We start from the raw sequence: 22,416 nt of genomic DNA, 5'->3' as shown, positions 1-22,416 counted from the left end.
GTACAAACTCCCTAGAGGCAGTGCTGGAATTGAACTCTGAGCTCTGAGCTGCCAGAGCTGTAATAGCATTGTGCTAACCACCATGCTACCATGGTGCCCGTGATTCATTGGGTTAAAGTGGGCAAATGCCAAGAGAGATGATTCATTTCTTTTAAAGATGTATCCAATTTGTCCCATTTCCACGATTTTTTTTAGTATCTTTCCATCTTAACACATTAGATTGTTCTTGGTCCAGCCCGCGCTCTCATTTGCCACCCTCTCATTCTTTTCCCCAATATAAAGATTAGCTTTATTTCTCACCTGTACATCAAAACATACAATGAAATGTGTTGTTTGAGTCAATGACCAACACAGTTTGAGGATGTGCTGGGGTCAGCCAGCAAGTGTGGCCGCGTTTCCAGTGCCAATATACCGCAGCGTGTCACCAGTTCACTAACCCTAACCTGTACATCTTTGAAATGTGAAAGGAAGCTGGAGTGCATGGGGGAAGCCCAAGTGCTCACAGGAAGAATGTACAAAGTCCTTACAGACAGCGGTAGGAACTGAACTGATGCGCTCACCAATACAACACCGTGCTGCCCTTGCCGTACCTTGCTTCTGCATCTGTACGATGAGGCAGATATGGACTCTGGAGGCAACTGGCTCTCAAGAGGTGGGATGCAGAAGGTCCCAGCATCTACCTAGTTTAAGCTTAGGTTGAAGTTAGACTGTAAGACATAGGAACAGAATTAGGCCACTCACCCATCGAGTCTGCCCCTCCATTCCATCATGGCCAGGATTTATTATCTCTCTCAACCACATTCTCCTGCTTTCCCCTGTAAACTTTGATGTACTGAATAAACAAGAACCTATCAATCTTCACATCAAATATACTGAATGAACTGGCCTCCACAGTCGTTCGTGGAAATGAATTCCAAAGATCCATTGCACTCTGGCTCAAGAAATCCCTCCTCATCACTCTTCTAAATGGACAACCCTCTATTCTGAAGCTGTGCCCTCTGGTCATACACTCGCCCACTATAGGAAACATCTTCTCCACATCTACTCTATCTAGACCTTTCAAAATTCAATAGGTTTCAATGAGATGCCCCCTCATTCTTCTAAAAACTCCAGTGAGTACAGTCTCAGAGCTATCAAACTTTCCTCATACATTAATTCTTTCATTCCCGGAATGATTCTTGTGAACTTCCTCTGGACTTCCTCTAATGCCAGCATATTACTTCTTAGATAAGGGCCCAAAACTGCTCACAGTACTCCAAGTTCGGTCTAACCAATGCCTCATAAGTTATCAGCATTGCATCCTTGCTCTTATATTCTAATCCTCTCAAAATGACCGCTAACATTGCATTTGCCTTCCTTACCGCCAACTCAATCTGCGAGCTAACCTTTAAGGAATCCTGCAGAAGGATTCACAATTCCCTTTGTACCTTTGGGTTTTGAGTTTTCTCCCCACTTAGAAAATTGTCTACACTTTTATTCCTTCTACCATATGTTACCTATATGATATTCCTTCTGCCTTTTCTTTGCCTATTCTCCCAATCTGTCTAAGTCCTTCTGCAGACACTTTACTCCCTTAATACTACCTGCTCCTCCACCTAGCTGTATAATCTGCAAACATGGTCACAAAGCCATCAATTCCATCATCCAATTCGTTGACATATAACGTGAAAAGGATCCATCCCAATACCAACCCCTGCGGAACACCACTAGTTGCTGGCAGCCAACCAGAATAGGCCCCCTTTATCCACACCCTTTGCCTCCTGCCAGTCAACTAATCTCGTGTCCATTCTAGTATCCTTCCTGTAATACATGGGCTGTTGTCTTGTTAAGCAGTCTCATGTGTGGCACCTTGTCATAGGCTTTCTGAAAATCCAAATATTCTACATCTACCGATTCTCCTTTGTCTAATTCTGTCTGTTATTTCCTCAAAGAATTCCAAAAGGTTTATCAGACAAGATTTCCCCTTAAGGAAACCATTGCTAACTTTAGTCTACTTTACCATGTGCCTCCAACTACCCTGAAATCTCATCCTTAATAACAGACTCCAACATCTTCCCAACCACTGAAGTTAGGCTAATTGGGCTATAGTTTCTTTTCTACAACCCAATCCAGAACTGCTGTTCCCCCACCACCCTCTCCCCGCCGCCCACCCCCGTGGTCTCAGCCACAAGCTGTTCCTAAAAGCCCATCATGCACATAGGCATTCTGCAAACTCCCTCTCTTGGGATCCAGCACCAACCATATTTTCCAATCTACCAGCATTTGAAATTCCCCATTACTCCCATAATATTGTGCTTATTACAGGACTTTTCTATTTGCTGCTGCCTGCTGTAACTTATAACCCACTTCCTGGCTACTGTTTGGGGTTTACTGTCATCCAACTGTATACATGTATACCTAAAAACAAAACGACATTGTGCCAAGGTGCACAACACAGTACATATAACTCACACACAACATGTAAAATAATATTACCACAAATAAATTAATAAGTAATAAAATATTGTCCAGAAGATTGATATTCGGCATCAGGTGCATTTACGACACAAGTTAAAAAGTAAACAGTATAATGCTACTGGTGCTTCTTAAATGATGAGACCTGAATGGTGGCAGGGAGTTCAGCAGTCTTATGCCGTGGGGAAGAACTAGTCTACCATTCTAACAGTTCTTGTCCTAATGCTATGCTGCCTCCTGCCTGATAGTATGGGGTCAAAGAGTCTGTGGGATGGATGAGATGGAACATTAACAATGTTAAGGGCCCTGACCCAAAAAATTGCTGATGGTTTGAAAGCTGCTGTGCTGATTTTAAACGTTCCTAATGATCAGAGACAGTACGAAAGGATTTAAGTGTTTTATTTTTGCTTCCATACTTCCTCTGTCAACCATCACAGACATGAAGAGAGTGACCAGGTGTGAAGTACATGTCCTATCCCCTCTGCTCCTCTACTCTGGGAGGAATTCCTCTATATCTTTCTTACTTTTTGAAAATATGTCTTCTGGACCGGAAAGCATGAGGATAGATCGAGCAAGCTAGGGATTTTCTCTTTGATGTGAAGGAAGATAAGAGGTGACTTGATCGAGGAGTACAAGATGATAAGAGGCATAGATCGAGTGGATGGTCAAAGACTTTTTTCTCAGGGTGGAAATGGCTAATTTGAGAAGGCATAATTTAAAGGAGATTGGAAGAAAATATTTGAGGGGGGGTATCAGAGGTAGGTATTTTACACAGAGATTAGCAGGGACATGTAATGGTCTGCCAAGGGTGGTGGAGAGGTAGATACATTAGGGACACTTGAGAGTCTCTTTGATAGGCACTGAGTAAGCTAAAAGGCTGGCACAACATTGTGAGCTGAAGGGCTTGTACTGTGCTGTATTGTTCTATATTCTCTTTTCAAGTTACATCACAATATTGAACATTAAGATTAAACATGTCAGTCATTCCTTATGACCACCCTTCATCCCAGGAATCAACCTAATAAATTTTTTTGCTGAATTTTCTGGACAGCAAGCATGTTCATCTTTGAATAAAGAGAGCACAATTCTCTGTATAATCCTGTGACTTCAACAATACCCTGAACACTCCCCTACACTTACCCTCCATTTCCTTTACAAATCACAACAAAATCTTATGGTTTTGTTAACTGGAGTTTGCATACGTTATCTTTAAACTTTCAGCTTCTTCATTTGACATCTAAAATTAGGGGAGTATTTTTCAACCATCCATTCTGGATCAAAGTTTGAGTCAGATAAAGAACATACAACAAAGGATTTAAGCTTCCAGGAGCAAGAAAGATTGGAAAATAACTCCTTGCTTAAGCTAATTTAAGATTCTCTCCTTGACTTGTGAATCTGATCAATGTACAGCTATCAATGCATCCACGTCCAAACAGTTGGAGCGAAGGCACTAGTTGATTTAATCATATCTCCTCCCTAACCTCTGCAAGGCCAATTATTGGTCCGTGACAATCAAATCATAAGAAATCAGAGCAGAATTTGGACATGCAGCCTAAAAATCTGCTCCAGCATATCATCATGGCTGATTTTGTTTTTCAACTTCATTCTCCTGGCTTCTTGCAATAATTTAAAACACAGTCACAGTAAATGTATCATCAAAGTACATATATATTGCCATATGCCTCCTGGAGATTCACTTTCTTGCAGGAATTGACACAAAAATAGATAAATAATTTAGAATTTCTGAAAAAATATACATAAACAAAAACTTACAAATAATGAATGTGCAAACGAAGACAAATTGAGCAAATAAAAACTAAATAAGATCTGAGAACATAAGATGTAGAGCCCTTGAAATTAAGTCTGTAGGTTGTAGAGTCATTTCGGAGTTGTGTTGAATGAAGTTATCCACGTCAGTTCAGGACCTGATGGTCATAGGGTAATAACTGTTCCTGATCCTGGTGGTGTAGAACTTAAGACTCCTGTACCCCCTACCCAATGGTAGTGCCAAGAAGGGAGCATGGCCTGGATGTCGGGGGGTCCTCGATCATAGATGCTGCTTTCTTTGTGCAGTGCTGTATGAAAATGTGCTCAGTGGAGAGAGGGCCCTCCTTGTAATGGACTGGGCTGTATCCATCACTTCCTGTAGCCTTTTTGCGTCCCTGGAAACTTAACCCCCTTACGAATCAAAAGCCTATCAACTTCTGCCTTGAATACACCCAGTGACAAATACACCCAGCCATGTAGAAACATAGAAAATCTACAGGACATTACAGGCCATTCAGGCCACAATGTTGTGCTAACCATGTAACCTATTCTAGAAGCTGCCTAGAATTTCCCTACCACATAGCGCTCTATTTTTCTAAGCTCCATGTACCTCTCCAAGAGTCTCTTAAAAGACCCTACTGTATCCACCTCTACCATCTTCACTAGCAGTACATTTGACGCACCCACCACTCTGTGTGAAAAACTTACATCCCCCTTCTACCTACTCCCAAGCACCTTAAAACTATGCTCCCTCATGTTAGCCATTTTAGCCCTGGGAAAAAAGCCTCTGGCTATCCACACGATCAATGATTCTCATCACCTTATACACCTCTATTAGGTCACCTCTCATCCTCCGTTGCTCCAAGGAGAAAAGGTCAAGTTCACTCAACCTATTCTCATAAGGCATGCTCTCCAATCCAGGCAACAATATTGTAAATTTCCTCTGCACCCTCTCTATAGCATCCACATTGTTCCTGTAATGAAGTGACCAGAACTGAACACAGTATTCCAAGCAGAGTCTAACCAAGGTGTGGCAATGAATTCCACAGATTCATCATCCTCTGGCGAAAGAAATTCCTCCTCATCGCAGTTTTAATCAGAATCAGAAATGGATTTGTTATCACTGACATATGTGTGAAATGTTTTGCTTTGTGGCACCAGTACAGTGCAATATATGAAATTACTATAAATTACAATAATAAATGAATTGTGCAAAAGATGAATAATGAGGTCATATTCACAGGTTGGAACATAGAACATAGAATAGTACAATACATTACAGGCCCTTCGGCCCACAATGTTGTGCCGAACCTCAAACCCTGCCTCCCATATAACCCCCCACCTTAAATTCCTCCACATAGCTGTCTAGTAGTCTTTTATACTTCACTAGTGTATCTGCCTCCACCACTGACTCAGGCAGTGCATTCCACGCACCAACCACTCTCTGAGTGAAAAACCTTCCTCTAATATCCCCCTTGAACTTCCCACCCCTTACCTTAAAGCCACGTCCTCTTGTATTGAGCAGTGGTGCCCTGGGGAAGAGGCGCTGGCTGTCCACTCTATCTATTCCTCTTAATATCTTGTACACCTCTATCATGTCTCCTCCTTCTCTCCAAAGAGTAAAGCCCTAGCTCCCTTAATCTCTGATCATAATGCATACTCTCTAAACCAAGCAGCATCCTGGTAAATCTCCTCTGTACCCTTTCCAATGCTTCCACATCCTTCCTATAGTGAGGCAACCAGAACTGGATACAATACTCAAGTGTGGCCTAACCAGAGTTTTATAGAGCTGCATCATTACATCACGACTCTTAAACTCTATCCCTTGACTTATGAAAGCTAACACCCCATAAGCTTTCTTAACTACCCTATCCACCTGTGAGGTTCTTGGACCTTTCAGAAATCTGGGAAGACGGTGTTCTTGAAACATTGAATTTGAATCTTCAAACTCCTGCAGCTCCTCCCTGGTGGTAGTGACAAGATGCCTGGATGGTGAGGGTCTGTGCTAACACACAAAATGCTGGAGAACTTCAGCAGTATAGGCAGCACCTATGGAGAGGAACAAAAGGGGTATGAGTACAACCTGGCAGGTGATTGATGAGACCAGTTGAGAGGAGAGGTTAGTGGAGGAGAGGGGGATGAGGTCATAAGTGGAAGAGGTAAAGGGCTGAAGAAGAAATCAGATTGGAGAGGACAGTAGACCATGGAAGAAAGGGAAAGAGGAGGGGAACCAGAGGGAGGTGATAGACAGGTTTTGAGGGAAGGGAGAAGAGAAGGGATGAGAGGGCTACCAAAATGAAAGACAAAAAAAATGCCTCCATTGAACCTGCCTGACCTGCTGAGTATTTTGTGTGTGTTAAGATTCCCAGCATCTGCAGAATCTCTTGTGCACCAGGAAATAAGTAGCTTTTCTCCTTGGTCGGGGGTATTTAGAACAAGAAAGCCTAGGTATGAATGGACAGATATGGATCAGCAGGGAAGTTAGATGACATTTTTCTATGACCGTAGGGATTCTTCCTCAGCTAACTCTGATCTTCTCACTCTTTCCCTCTGACAGCATACTCAACGCCTAGCTCCTCATCTGCGAACCGATTCGTCAGCATTGGACCACGGGATGGGAACTTTGTAAATATCCCGCAGCAGTCACAGGTGGGTGCAGTGTTCTTTTGTCCACACAGCGGTGACTAGACTAACCAGCAGAGACCAGAGCCCGACACAAATTCCCACTTGGTTACAGTCAGCGTGCAGACCCCACTTACAGGGTTTCCTTAGGTATCAATAGCTGAGCACTGGTGACACAGTTAGACTCCGTTCCATGTTTGGACAGAGACATGGGACTATACATTCAATGGCTACTTTATTAGGTACACGAGTGGAACCCAGTGTGATCTTCTGGTGCTGTAACCCATCCACTTCAAGGTTCAACATTTTGTACATTCAGAGATGTTCTTCTACACACCACTGTTGTAACATAATTGCCACTCACTAGATGATTGTTTTGTGTCTTTTGCACCATTTCTCTGTAAACTCTAGAGACTGTTTTGCCAGTTTCTGGGATACTCAAACCACCCTGTCTGGCACCAACAATTTCTCCACTGTCACAGTCACGTAATTCACATTTCTTCCCCATTTTGATGCTTGGTCTGAACAACAAGTGAATCGCTTGATCATGCTTATTATGCATTGAGTTGCTGCCACATGATTGGCTGATTAGATATTTGCATTATCGGGCAGGTGTACAGGTGTACCTAATAAAGTGGCCACTGAGAGTATGTTTTTAATCTGGCTTGTTTCTTCAAAGCAATCTACCAGATGCAATCTAGAAGCTAATTTTTTACGAGCCAACAGAGCTCAGAAGTAAGGAAGGCACAGTAGTGTAGTTCCGGTGTCATGAGTTCAATCCTGTGCTCTGGTGTTGTCCGTGTGGAGTTTGCACCTTCTCCCTGTGTCAATCTAGTTTCCTTTGTGGGTGTTCCTGTTTTCTTCTACTGACAGGTCAGTAGTTGGAATTGGTTTATTATTGTCACATGCACTGAGATAGAACAGGAAGCTTATCATGTGTGCTGTTCATACAGATGCTGATTAATTTTTTTTAATCATATGTATATCAAAACATACAGTGAAGTGCATTGTTCTCATTAACAGCCAACACACTCAAGGATGTGCTGGGGGCAGCCCGCCGTCATTATCAGATCATCACACAGGTAGAACAAGATAAAACATGAACAACTACAGAGAAAGCATAGTGCAGGTGAACATAAACATGCAAGGTGATAATGAGGTAGATTGTGAGGTCAAGAATCCAATTTGTTGCGCTAGAGAACTATTTAGTAGTCTTATAACAGCAGGATAGAGTGTCCTTCACCTGGGTGATATGTGCTTTCAGGTATTTGTATCTTTGCCCGATGGGAGAGGGGAGAAGAGAGACGCTTAAATTGCTGCTGCAAATTGCCTGGATTATGGGGAGTGTCGACAGGAACGTAGGAAGAATAAAAAGGGATTAGTCTAAATGGGTGGATGATGGCTGCTGCCAATTTGATTGGCTGAGGGGCTTGTTTACAGTTTATGTCATTCTCCAAGTGGACATCGAGAGGTGTGGGTTCAAGACCATAAGATATAGGAGCAGAGTTATGCCATTCGGCCCATCAAGTCTGCTCAGCCATGACGAGGGAATTTAAATTCAAATAAGAAAGTAATTCAGGATTTTACAAAATTGATGAGCACAAAACCGCAAGACTGTTGTTTATTATTAAAATAATAGCTCAATAATGTCATGCAGTTTTTCCACTAAGGTTGAGTGAGACTGGAACTAGTCATGGGTTAAGGATGAAAGGTGAACTGTTTAGAGGGAACATAAAGGGGAACTTTTTCACTCAGCGGCTAGTGAGTGTGTGGAATGAGCTACTATAGGAAGTGGTGGATTTGGGTTTGATTTCAACATTTAAGAGATATTTGGATAGGTACATGGATGGGAGGGGGATGGAAGACTATGGTCCAGGTGCAGGTCAATGGGACTAGACAGATTAATAATTCAGCATTGACTAGTTGGGCCAAAGAGCCTGTTTCGGTGCTGCAGTATTCTATGTCTCTGTGACATTATAGAACGTAAATCCATACAGCACAGTATAGGCACTCTGGCCCATGATATTTTGCTGACTTTTAACCTAGTCCAAGATCAATCTAGATCTTCCCTCTTACTGCACCCTTTCCTTTTCTGTCATTCATGTACTTACCTAAAAGTAAAAACCACACAGATATTTACCACTGACTGATGACCTCCTTCTACCACTACCTGTGGTATGTGTTTCACACCTCCACCATTCTCTGCAAAAACCACACAGACATTTACCACTGACCTATGACCTCCTACCTCTGATAACCCCCCCCCCCCATATAGAGGCACAGGAGAGTAGTGAAGGAAGAAAGATAGAGGAAAAAGTGGGAGAAAGGAATGACAGAGAGAGAATGAAAAAGATAGGAAAAGACTGAAGGGGTAAGAGAGATAGATGGTAGAAGAAGAGTGAGAGGGCAAAGCAATGATGGTGAGAGAGAGGAAGACAGAGAAAGGGATGGAGTGGAGAAGGAAGCAAATATGACAAGCTTTACTTTAAAAAATGCTGGTGAACGCAGCAGGCCGGGCAGCATCTATAGGACGTTTCGGGCCGAGACCTTTCGTCAGGACTAACTGATAGTAAGAGTAAAAGTGGTGGTGGGGGGAGATCCGACATGATAGGAGAAGACAGGAGGAGGAGGGATGGAGCTGAGAGCTGGAAAGTTGATTGGCAAAAGGGATATGAGGCTGGAGAAGGGAGAGGATCATGGGACAGGAGCCCTAGGGAGAAAGAAAGGGGGAAGGGGGGAGAAAGCCCAGAGGATGGGCAAGGAGTTATAGTGAGAGGGACAGAGGGAGAAAAAAGAGAGGGAAAATAAGGGGAAAAGAAGAAAATAATAATAATAAATAAATAAGGGATGGGGTATGAGGGGGAGGTGGGGCATTAATGGAAGTTAGAGAAGTCAATGTTCATGCCATCAGATTGGAGGCTATCCAGACAGAATATAAGGTGTTGTTCCTCCAACCTGAGTGTGGCTTCATCTTGACAGTAGAGGAGGCCGTGGACAGACATATCAGAATGGGAATGGGACGTGGAATTAAAATGTGTGGCCACTGGGAGATCCTGCTTTTGTCGGCCAGAATATTGCGTTCAGCAGCACGTCGACTGTACCTCTTCCTATAGATGCTGCCTGGCTTGTTGCGTTCACCAGCATTTTTTATGTGTGTTGTTTGAAATTCCAGCATCTGCAGACTTCCTCATGCTGAAGCTTTATTTTGTCTATTCTTTCAGTGGAACCTCTCCTGCATCCTTTCTTCACCCCAACCTCTTCAGTTTACCACCAACGTGCCTTCTTTTCCAAGGTGTTAGTGAGCGGAATAACAAAACAAAACAAAAAAAGAACGCAGAGCTATACAGAGGAATAACTGGGAATGAGAGGGGGTGTAGAGGGAGTGGCTCAAACCCACAGCTGAAGAAGGAATGCTTCAGCCGGGACTCTGGTGCCAAAGGGGAACATCTGGGCCTCTGATGTTGAGTGTGTCATGAGCTTTGTGAATTTGTATCATTACATATCAGCCGCGGCTGGGTCAGTACAAAGGAAAATTACCTCGGCAAAATAATATTTGGAATTCTCTGGAAAATAAAAGTGATTTGTTTTCTCGGAATCTGCCAGATGGAGGATGAATGTTCACTGTATTTCATAAGCGTCCCTTCTCTCATTATACACATACCCCCATCAACCATGTTCCAGATTCTCCATTGGGAATGTGGTCGGAAGCTGGGTGGTCGGGTGAGGCATATTCTGTCTGCATGTCTCTATAGGTCTGTGCCTCTTACACGTTGGTTGGAACCCATTGGCTCTTTATAAGGTCTCCCATTCTTGTGGCACTCTTAGAGGTTAAATTTACAATGTGCACACCTGTGGTGGATGTGAGTGCATCACAGTGGTACTCTGTCCAGTCCAGGGCGGTGTCATCCCTGGACAAACTTGACAGCTATAATATCACACCTTAACGATGGCCTTTGGAAGACTGAAAATGCATGGAAAGTCTGACAGAGATGAGAAACATAGAGAAAGGGAAGGACTTACACTTACAGGGTGCCCTTCATAACTTTAGGACATCTCAAAGTACACCATGACCAACTGATTCTTCCTTCTCGGACTCATAATGCCCCCTTCTGTCATCCAGACCAGGATCAACTCAACAACATGTACCATGGGCTCAACATTTTTGCTTCCTGCCATGCAGCTACAGCCCACAAGCTCACAGAGGGGTTATTTTCCATCAGGGTTTAATTTCAGTTCATTGGTTCCTAGAAGTTTGCAATTTAATCATATTTGGGCTTTGTCCAACAAATTAGCATTGGCTCTGTATTTTCTGGCTTTTCATCTTGGATCTTAGGCATGTTTACTGGTTCCCTGCAGCTTCTATTCTAAGCATAATGGCTTGTAGAAAGGTTAATTGAAGATTGGCAGCACTAATTGATGGAGGGTAATGTCTGGTTCCATTAGCCAGGAGGGTATCTGTCCACCAAGCAGGTAAGGGCAAACAAAATGAAGATCCCACAAATACAACAGTTAATTGCCGAAAAGTTTAACCCCAGTTGGAAGTGCTAAACGAACTGTAAGGAAGAAAAACTGCATTGCACTCTCTCTCCAGTATACATTCCTTTGGAATCAACAGAAACTCAGCGGAATGCAGTGATAGAGCAATGGAACGCATTAATTTTTTTATCATTTATTTTTCAGCATGACAGCATGGCAGTTAGCGTTAACACAAATACAGTGCCAGCAACCTGGTTTCAAATCCACTGCTGTCTGTAAGAAGTTTGTACGCTCTCCCTGTGACCATGTGGGTTTCCTCTCAGTGCTCTGGTTTCCTCCCACATTTCAACGACGTACAGCTTAGGGTTAGTAAGTTGAGGGCATGCTATGTTGGTGCTGGAAGCATGACAACACTTGCGAGCAGATTCTTAGACTGTATTGGTCATTGATGCAAACGATGAACTTCACTGCGTGTTTAGATGTTTCGGTGTGAATGTGACAGTTAATAAATAAAGCTAAAGCTAATCTCTCTCAGCACTGTCCCAATTGCCAACCACACCAGGGATAACTGACAGCAACAACTAACCTGCCAACCAGCACATTTTTGTGATGTGGGAGCAAACTGGAAACCCATAAGGAGAAGGTGCAAACTCCACACAAACAGCGCTAGAGGTCATGATTTAATCCAGGTGACTAAGGTGTCTTATGCTCCGACGTCCTCCCTCAAACAAAGTCAACAGAATCGGGTGGTCGGCCTGTGATCTCTTTGATGCTTGTGGGATTTTGCATCTTATGTCACTAGTCTAACTTCATTCCCATTCACTCTGCTTACGGACTGTCCCACTTCCATCAGGGAAGAAGCTAGTCAGTATCCATGCCGGACTACCGTTACTTCCCCTAAGCCATCAGGCTTATCAACACCTCCTCCCATTAACCCATCCCACCTCTCCCCACCACCACTACATACACATCACCTAGCATCGCTTAATGCATATACAATCAGTCCATGGATAGAACAGTTGGTCAGTGATGCAAATGACACATCGATGTGTACGTTGTGTTTGAGAGAATTACTTCCATACTTCATTTTTTTTTGTGTTTTATATGCTTATTGTGTTTGTTTATGTTGCACTGGATCCAGAGTAACAAGCATTTTGTTCTCCTTTACACTCGTATACTGAAGAATCTTGAATCTTGAATTCCAAAGGTATATGATTGGCCTCTGTGTGCCTCAGGACGTCCCAAGGTTGTAGAAAGTGCAAGCCTTGCTCTCCCTTCAAACTTGCTCTGAAAGTATCTGCTGGTTGAGCTGAAATGTTTGATGGGAAGCAGCTGTGTGTGTGTGAACCCCTGCTGACTTGCTCGCAGCTTTGTGCGATGGGTTTGGAGAACCTATCTTCTTGTGTCATGAAACCACACATAGCTTGTGACATTTAGATAAGACACATTCAATGGTAACCATTAATGCTTGGTGCACTAATGGCTTGGCTGCATGCCCTGGATTAATGAATAGATTCCATATGCTACCACTATTGTGCTTGGAAATAGTTCTGGGCCATACTTAAAAGAATCTCAGGCAGCAACTTGAGGGGAGAAGAGGTCACGTGTCATCTGAAACCCTGTCGTTCATTTACAGCAAATCTGTCCACTTCCACACGACACGGAGAGAAGTCCTGAAGAACATTGTCAGTGTCACAAACGCAGCCCGTTCCTGTGTCACTTCCTCTTCTGCCTATTAAAGGTACTTGATGCAGCTCATGAATGGGTTGATGTCGAGTTCCTTCTAATCAGATTTTCTTTTGCAAGCATCTCCTTCAGATGGCAGCATGCACAATCACAGAGCTCTCCCAGTCTCCAATCAACAGTGAAATTTCTTGTCCTGTTCATCTTTCCTGTGATTAAGAACACTGCTGATCACAAAGAACACTGAAATCTGCAAGAATATCTTGCTAGCGAGTAGGATAATGAATTTGCTGCACAGTTACAGACTACTGCATGGATTGGGTCTTTGATCCATGCTGTGGACTGCTGGAGTGGACCCTCGATCCATGTTGCTGCCTGCTGGAGTGGGCCCTTGATCCATGCTTGGCCTGCTGGAGTGGGCCCTCGATCCATGCCCCAGCCTGCTGGAGTTGGTCTTGATCCATGCTGCAGCCTGCTCGAGTGGGTCCTCGATCCATGTTGCTGCCTGCTGGGGTGGGCACTTGATCCATGCCCCAGCCTGCTGGAGTGGGCCCTTGATCCATGCTGTGGCCTGCTGGAGTGGGCCCTTGATCCATGCCCCAGCCTGCTAGAGTGGGCCCTTGATCCATGCCCCAGCCTGCTAGAGTGGGCCCTTGATCCATGCTGCTGCCTGCTGGAGTGGGCCCTCAATCCATGCTGCAGCCTGCTCGAGTGGGCCCTTGATCCATGTTGCTGCCTGCTGGAGTTGGTCTTGATCCATGCTGCAGCCTGCTCGAGTGGGTCCTCGATCCATGTTGCTGCCTGCTGGGGTGGGCACTTGATCCATGCCCCAGCCTGCTGGAGTGGGCCCTTGATCCATGCTGTGGCCTGCTGGAGTGGGCCCTTGATCCATGCCCCAGCCTGCTAGAGTGGGCCCTTGATCCATGCCCCAGCCTGCTAGAGTGGGCCCTTGATCCATGCTGCTGCCTGCTGGAGTGGGCCCTCAATCCATGCTGCAGCCTGCTCGAGTGGGCCCTTGATCCATGTTGCTGCCTGCTGGAGTTGGTCTTGATCCACGCTGCAGCCTGCTGGAGTGGGTCCTCGATCCATGCTGCAGCCTGCTGGAGTGGGCCCTTGATCCATGTTGCGGCCTGCTGGAGTGGGCCCTCAATCCATGCTGTGGCCCGCTGGAGTGGGCCCTCGATCCATGCTGTGGCCCGCTGGAGTGGGCCCTCGATCCATGCTGTGGCCTGCTGGACTGGGCCCTCAATCCATGCTGTGGCCTGCTACATCAACTCAGGAAAGTGGTTGTCAGAATCTGAGTGCAAGTGTGTAGAAGCATAGTAAGTGCTTTGATATTCAAGTGAAACTTAAAGTGGATCCCTGCAGGCTGGCACTAACATCCAATTGCTAGAAAATAAACTGGATTACCTGCGTTTGCATCTGAACCAACAGGAAATGAGAGACTGCTGCACACTCGTCCTAAAAGAAACATGGCTCCAGGGCACATCTCCAGACTCAGCCATCCAGCTAGAAGGCCTAATCTCCTTTTGAGTCAACAGAAATGCTACTACCTCCAGCAAGACCTGAAGAGGAGGTCTGTGTATCTGCGTCAGGAAGAACTGGTGTACGAATACCTCAATAGTAATGGCTCATTGTTCACCACAGATAGAGTTTTTACTGGTAAAGTGCAGTCTCTTCTAGTCACTGCCATTGTGATTGTTGCTGTTTACCCCACTTCCCCTTTGTGACACCAGGGTCACGCGATGCATGTGGCAAGGCAAACAAACCATAACAGTTTACAAATGCACTCAACAGCAGTGAGGCTTCCCTTCCTGGTAGGCTGAATGCTTTCCAGGAAGATTTGGTGCAATGAATGATGGCACATTGAGAAAGACCCCGCTCCCCCTGAGCTCTGGCCACAGCTGAGGTGAGGGGGATCCCACCCAGGGTTAACACACGTAAAGCAGTTGAGCTGGACAACATACCTGATCAGGTGCTGAGGGACCGCGCAGCCCAGCTAACAGCCATCTTAGCAGACATAGGCACTGTCCCTGCAGGCTTCAAGGCAGCAACCATCGTTCTGGTGCCCAGGAGAGTGACGGTAACTGGCCTAAGTGATCGCTGCCCAGTGGCACTGACTGCAACCATCATGAAGTGCTTAGAGCAGCAAATAATGGATGATATAAAATCCCACTTTTCAGTTCCATTGAACCCTTTACGGTTGGCCCACCACTCAAACTGGTTCACTGGTGATGCCACAGCCACAGCTCTCCACTCCATCCTGTGTCACCTAGAAAACGATACCTTGTACGTCAGGATATTTAACACGATCATCCCTGAGAGGCTGGTGGGTAAACTGTCCTCGTTGGGACTCAACACCTCCCTCTGTAACTGGCTCTTGGCCCTCTGGATGGAAAGACCCCAGTCAGTCTGAGTTGGGAGTAATTTCTCAAGCTCCATTGTGCTGAGCACTGGTGCCTCCCAGGGCCGTGGGCTCAGTCCGCTGCCGTTCACACTGCTGACTCGTGACTGCACGGCCAAAAGCAGCTCAAAACACAAGGCTTCCTGCCTCCATTCTAACAACTTTCTACAGGAGCATCATTGAGAGTGTCCTGTTTGTCTGAGTCATTGTGTGGTGTGGAAGCTGCAAGGCATCGGACCTCAAGACCATGCAGAGGACAGCAAAAACCGGGGTCTCCCTTCCTGCTATTTATACTTCATACTTTATTGTCGCCAAACAATTGCTACTAGAACGTACAATCAACACAGTGATATTTGATTCTGCGCTTCCTGCTCCCTGGATTACAAATCAATAGTAAATATTAAAAATTTAAATTATAGATCATAAATAGAAAATAGAAAAATGGAAAGTAAGGTAATGCAAAAAAAACCGAGAGGCAGGTCCAGATATTTGGAGGGTACGGTCCAGATCCGGGTCAGGATCCGTTCAGTAGTCTTATCACAGTTGGAAAGAAGCTGTTCCCAAATCTGGCCGTATGAGTCAGATTGTTGATGCTAGAGAATGTTTGAGTATTTCAGATCTCCTGGGATCTTTATGCTCAGCGGTCTCTAAAGTTTGCTGAAAATGGTGCGGAAAGCAAAAAACACACAGTGAATGGCAGTTCTGTGGGCAAAACACCTTGTTAATGAGCGAGGTCAGAGGAGAATTGCCAGACTGGTTCAAGCTGACAGGAAGGCGACAGCAACTGAAACAATCACATGCTGCAACAATGGTGTGTAGAGGAGGACTTCTAAATGAACAGCACGTCGAGCTTTGAAGTGGATGGGCTACAGTAGCAAAAGACCATGAAATTACACTCAGTGACCATTTAATTACGTTCCTAAAAAAATGGCCACTTTGTGTAGGTTAAAGTCCACCATTGAGAAGAGGGCCTCTTTCTTAATGTCTGATGCATTCACCCGTAGATGTGGTGGCACATTCTCAACCAAATACCCCTTCCCTGGGAAAAAGATTGTATGCTCACCCCCACCCTGCCATTATCCCCCCAAAAGACAGGACGTCTGGGTCTTTTAAAGCTTGACGGGGTACAGTACGCTTTATGATTAACTCATCGTGGTGCACAGACGTAGCGTTTCAGTCTCAATCCTGCTCATCAGACCTGGGGCACCCAGCAGTCAAGTGTTCACCATTTTATCTGCCGAGGGAGGTTTCTGCCATCCTCCTGGTAGCAGTGTACATTCCTACCTCTGCTCAACGTCAACAGACACTGGAGTAGCTGGGCACTGTGATCAGCAGTCATGAAACAGCGCTCCCTGATGCTTGCCCTATTGTTGCGGGGGATTTCAACCATGCTAGCTTGAAGAAGTCTCTGAATACCTTCCATCAACCTACGGAACCGGAGGAGCCAACACACTTGACCACTACTGTTATACCATCATCAAGAATGCTTACCATGTCATCCCATGGCTGAAATTTGGTGAGTCCCATTGCCTGTGCGTCTACTCTTGGCATATGGGTAGAGACTAAAGACCGGAGCACCCAGTGGTGAGGGCCAAGAAGGTATAATCGAGGGAGGAGGAGGAATGCTTACAGGACTGCTTTGAGTAGGTGGACTAGACAATATTCAGGGATTCGTCTTTGAATCTGAATGAATACGCCGACTTCATGAAGACCTGTGCGGACGAGTGTGTACCTTCAAGAACTTATCGGACATATCCAATCCAAAAGCCAAGGATGCCCCAGGAGATTTGTGATTTGCTGAGGGCTAGATCTGTGGTCTAAGTATGACCAAAGGAAGGCTATTTTAAGCATAAAAAAAATTCTGATTGAAGTTAGAATCAGAATCCGATTGCCACCAGTTCTGACAGGGTTTTTCAGCTTGAAACATAACATCATGAGTTGCTCAGATGCTTCACCCCCAGATAAGCTCAATGTTTTTTATGCACGCTTTGAACGAGAGAATGAAGTTACACCTCTGTGAATCCTGTCTGCATCTGGAGACTCTGTAATCTCTGTTTCGGAGGCTGACATCAGAACACCTTTGAAGAGGGTGGCCCCTTGCAAGTCATATCGGAATGGTGTACCTGGTAGAGAACTGAAAACCTGTGCCATGACAGTCATACCAGTGCCCAAGAGGGGCAGACTGAGCTACCTCAATGTCTTTCACCCTTTACACTCACATCTACTGTGATGAAGTGGTCCGCAGCAGGGATGATTGATAAATTCATGGCCTAAGGTAGAAGGAGATGAGTTATTAACCTCAAATTTTCTGCATAATCACTCAAAGAGTTGAACTTATCAATCATCCCTACTGTGGACCACTTCTGGAAGTCCAATACTTCTACAAAGAAGGGATCCATATGCTCCACGATCGCTGGACTAAGTGTGTAAATGTAGGAGGGGACTATGTTGAAAAATAAATGTGCTAGGTTTTCTAAAATTGACTCCTTCTACCTTAGGCCACAAACTTATCAATCACCCCTTGTACTTTGAGAGGTTAGTCATGGCCAGAATCGACTCCTGTCCAAGCAAGGTCCTGGACCCATTGTACTTTGTCTATTGATACAATAGGTCTACAGCAGGTGCAATCTTACTGGTTTTTCACTCGACCATGGATCACCTAGACAATAGCAACTATTGTTTATTGATTACAACTCAACATTCAACACAATCATACCCTTAGTACTAATCAACAAGCTCCAAAACCTGGGACTGGATTCTTGACTTCCTCATCAGGAGAACACCGTCAGGGTGGATCAGAAATAGCATCTCCTTCTCGCTGACAATCAACACTGGCGCATCTAATGGGTGTGCTACACCCATGGCTGTTTGGCTAGGCACAGGTCAAACGTCGTCTATAAATTTATTGATGGTACAGCTGTTGTTGGCAGAATTTCAGGTGGTGACGAGAAGTCGTACAGGAGAGAGATGGGTCAGCTGACAGTGTTTCAGCAGTAACCTCGGACTCAATGTCAGGAAGGCCAAGGAGTTGACTGTGGACTCCTGGAAAGTGAAGCTGAGGGAACACAAATGGGTCCACATCAAGGGATCAGCAGTGGAAAGGCCGAGCAGTTTCAAGTTCCTGGGAGTCAACATCTCTGAACATTTATTCCGGGCCCAACAAACTGATGCAAATACAAGGAAAGCACAACAGTGGCTACAGTTCATTAGGAGTTTGAGGTGACTAGATATGTCCCAAATATTCTATCAACAACAGATGTACTGTGGAGAGCATTCTGACTGGTTGCAGCACCATCTGGTATGAAGAAGTCACTGCACAGGGTCAGAAAAAATGCAGAAAGTTGTAAACTCAGGCAGTCCCATCAAGGGCACCAACCTTCCTAGCATTGATGACATCTTCAGAAGCATGACCAAAACTGTACACAGTACTCCAGTGTGGTCTCACCAATCTTATACAACTGCAACACAACTTCCCAACTCCTATACTCAATGTGTTGACTGATGAAGGCTTGTTCACCATGGTTAAGGGTAGGGTAGCTCTGTTGGTCAAAATGAAATAAAATCCTTAGAAAGAGGTGATATATGATTGGAAGATGTAGAATCCTTGTGGGTAAAGTTAAGAAACTACAAGGGTAAAAAGACCCTGATGTACTTGGATCCAAACAGTAGCCAGGATGTGGGATAGAAATTTCAACGGGACATAGAAAAGGCATGTGAAAAGGGAAATGGTACGATGGTCATGGGGGATTTCAATATGCAGGTAGATTGGGAATATTAGGGTGGCACTGGATCTAAGAGGGGGAGTTTGTAGAATGCCTATGAAATGGCATCTTAGAGCTGCTTATGGTTGAGCCCACTAGGGGAAAGTCAATTCTAGATTTAATGTTATGTAATGAACTAGATTTGATTAAGGAGCTTAAAGTAAAGGAACCCTTAGGAGACAGTTATCATAATATAAAAGAATTTACCCCGCGGTTTTAGAAGGAGAAGATAAAGTCTGATGTATTACAGTGGAGTAAAGGGAATTACAGCAGGATGAGAGAGGAGCTGGCCAAAGTTGATTGGAAGGGAACACTAACAGGGGTGATGGCAGATCAGCAATGACTGGAGTTTCTGGGGGAAATGCAGAAGCCGCAGGATAAGTACATGGCGAAGATGAAGAAGTGACAAGGGAGGTCAAAGGCCGCATAAAAGCAAAAGAGGGGGCATAAAGTATAGCAAAAAATAGTGGGAATTTAAAATAGTGGGAAAAATTTGAAACTAACAGAAGGAAAACTTTAAAAAAATATATAAAGAGAGAAAAGATGGATAAGCTAGCCAATAGTATAGAAGAGGATACCAAAACATTTTTCAGATACACAAAGAGTAAAAAAGGGGCATGAGTGGATTTTGGACCGCTGTGGAACAATGCTGAAGAAGTAGTAAACAGGGACAAGGAGATAGCAGATGAACTAAATACGTATTTTTGTTAGTCTTCACTGTAGAAGACACTAGCAGTATGCTGGAAATTTCAGGGTGTCAGGGGGCAGAAGTGCGTATCATTGCCATCACTAAGGAGAAGGTGCTTGGGAAGCTGAGAGGTCTGAAGGTGGATAAGTCCCGTGGACCAGATGGACTACACCCCAGGGCTCTGAAAATGGGAGCTGATTGTGGAGGCATTAGTAATGATCTTTTAAATATCACTAGGTTCTGGAATGGCTCCAGGGGACTGGAACATTGCAAATATTACTTCACACTTTATGAAGGGAGGGAGGCAGAAGGAAGAAATTATAGGCCAGTTAGCCTGACCACAGTGGTTGGGAAGATGATGGAGTTCATTCATTATTAAGAATGAGCTCAACGGGCACATGATAAACTAGACAAGAGTCAGAACGGCTCCCTAACAGTTTCCCTTGCCTGAGAAATCTGTTGGAAATCTTTGAGGAAATAACAGACAGGGTAGACAAAGGAGAGTTAATAGATATTGTTCACTTGGATTTTCAGAAGGCCTTTGACAAGGTGCTGCAAATGGGGCTGCTGAATAAGATAGAGCCCATGGTATCACAGGAAAGATTACAGGGATAGAAGGTTGGCTGACTGGCAGGAGGCAAAGAGTGGGAATAAAGGGGCCTTTTCAGTTGGTTGCCAATGACTTGTAGTGTTCTGCAGGGGGCAGTATTGGGACCACTTCTTTTCACATCACATGCAACTGTTTGAATGATGGAATTGACAGCTTTATGGCCAAGTATGCAGACAATACAAAGAACGTCGGCTAGTGTTGAGGAAACAGAGAGTCTGCAGAAGGACTTAGACAGATTGAGAGAATGGACAAAGAAAGAATATAGTGTAGGGAAGTGCATGGTCATGCAGTTTGGTAGAAGGAATAAAGGTGTAGACTATTTTCTCAATGGGGGGAAAATTCAAAATTAGAGTCGTGAAGGGTCCTGGAGGTCCTTATGTGGGATCCCGTAAAGGTTAACTTGCAGGTTGATTTGGTGGTATGGAAGGCAAAGGCAATGTTAGTATTCATTTTGAGAGGACTGGAATATGAGTGAAAAGATGTAATACTCAGGTTTTATACGGCATTGGTCAGTCCACACTTGAAAGTTTTGGGCTCATTATCTCAGAAAGGATGTGTGGTCATTGGAGAGGGTCCAGAGGAGGTTCACAAGAATGATTCTGAGAAAGAAAGGGGTATGAAGAGTGTTTGATGGCTGTGGGCCTGTGCTCGCTGGAATGAGGGTGGATCTCATTGAAACCTTTTGAATAATGAAAGGCCTAGATAGAGTGGATGTGGAGAGGATGTTTCCTATACTGGGGGAGTCTAGGACTGAGAACACAGCCTCAGAGTAGAGAAAGCTCCATTTAGAACAGAGATGAGGAGGAAGTTCTTTAGCCAGAGGGTGGTGAATCTGTGGAATCCATTGCCACAGACAGCGCTGGAGGCCAAGTCAGTGAGTACGTTTGAAGCAGAGGTTGATGGGTTCTTGATCAGTCAGGGCATCAACGGTTACAGGGAGAAGGAAGGAGATAGATCAGTCAAGATGGAATAGTATAGCAGGCTCAATGGGCTGAGTGGACTAGTTCTAATCCAATGTCGTAAGGCCCTTCTCTCTCCACACGCTCATCAACCCCTCTGAGATTCCACCACATACTCTCACTAGGGACAAAATACATAGTCCAGTTAACATACCAAGGCCCATACGTGAGGAAAGCAGAGCACTCGGGGAAAGCCATGTGGTCACAGAGAGACGTGTAAATTCCACACAGATCATGACTGACCCCAGGTCTCTGGAGCTGTGACTTGCTGTTCTATCAACTGGCCAGCTATGCTGTCCGTACTAACCTGCTTTGTTAAACTATGTCTGAGAATCCACTCGTTTCTTCTATCACCTTTTTCTGTTAATGCATCAACAAGTTTAATTAGCTTCGAAAAACACCATTGGTATTCTACAAATCTGTGCTGTTCCAGAACCAGCTCAAAGGTTTAGCCACAGCCAAGGAGGAGAAGATTCCTCAGGTAGTGATGTACCTATATGTCCACTTCCTTGTGGGGGGGAGGCCACTGGTCTGGGAAATGTTGTTGGAGCAGCCCAGGAGTGTGTGTGTGTGTGTGTGTGTGTGTGTGTGTGTGTGTGTGTGTGTGTGTGTGTGTGTGTGTGTGTGTATACTGTCCAGCTCTGCTCTAGTCCTCTTCCTACAGCTGAAAGCCAGTGGGCTTTGGGTCAGGAAGGATTTGCAGAGACTAGACCGAAGTGGCGACTTGTTCAGGTTAATATCCTGTGGCACAGAACTACTCAGCAGTATGTGCGGAACAAACTCCCAGGCAAAGAGACACAGACATAAAGAATTCTAAAATGATTCAGCACCTGTGGGGTTAAATTGCAGCTCGCTGTAATTCTCCCAAGTTTGAAAATGATTTATATAAACTGTTTCACATTTCTGAAGAAATCTCTCAGGGGAGAATCGTGAGGAACTGGACTCTAGCCCCTCCTTCGTTTTGTTAACCCGAGTGTCAAATGCGCACACAC

At 44.8% G+C, this 22,416-nt stretch overlaps 1 protein-coding gene across 11 annotated transcripts in view; it reads left to right on the top strand.

Moving 5' to 3' along the window:
- The window catches only part of LOC140191133 (nuclear factor 1 X-type-like), a 425,546-nt gene that overhangs the window by 380,952 nt on the left and 22,178 nt on the right, over window positions 1-22,416 (top strand). For 8 of the 11 annotated variants that reach the window (XM_072248245.1, XM_072248246.1, XM_072248247.1 and 5 more), the window contains 2 exons: window positions 6,779-6,870; window positions 10,065-10,372. In XM_072248245.1, the coding sequence (XP_072104346.1) occupies window positions 6,779-6,870; window positions 10,065-10,142 (170 nt within the window). In that variant the 3' untranslated portion in view covers window positions 10,143-10,372. Of the gene's footprint in view, window positions 1-6,778; window positions 6,871-10,064; window positions 10,373-22,416 lie in introns of those variants that run through there. The other 3 variants (XM_072248249.1, XM_072248255.1, XM_072248254.1) reach the window with 3 other exon arrangements.

This window comes from Mobula birostris, chromosome 32, assembly GCF_030028105.1.
Source record: "Mobula birostris isolate sMobBir1 chromosome 32, sMobBir1.hap1, whole genome shotgun sequence".
NCBI classification, from domain to species: domain Eukaryota; kingdom Metazoa; phylum Chordata; class Chondrichthyes; order Myliobatiformes; family Myliobatidae; genus Mobula; species Mobula birostris.
The sequence above is the reverse complement of the archived record's forward strand: the minus strand, read 5'-3'. Positions and strand labels throughout refer to the sequence as shown.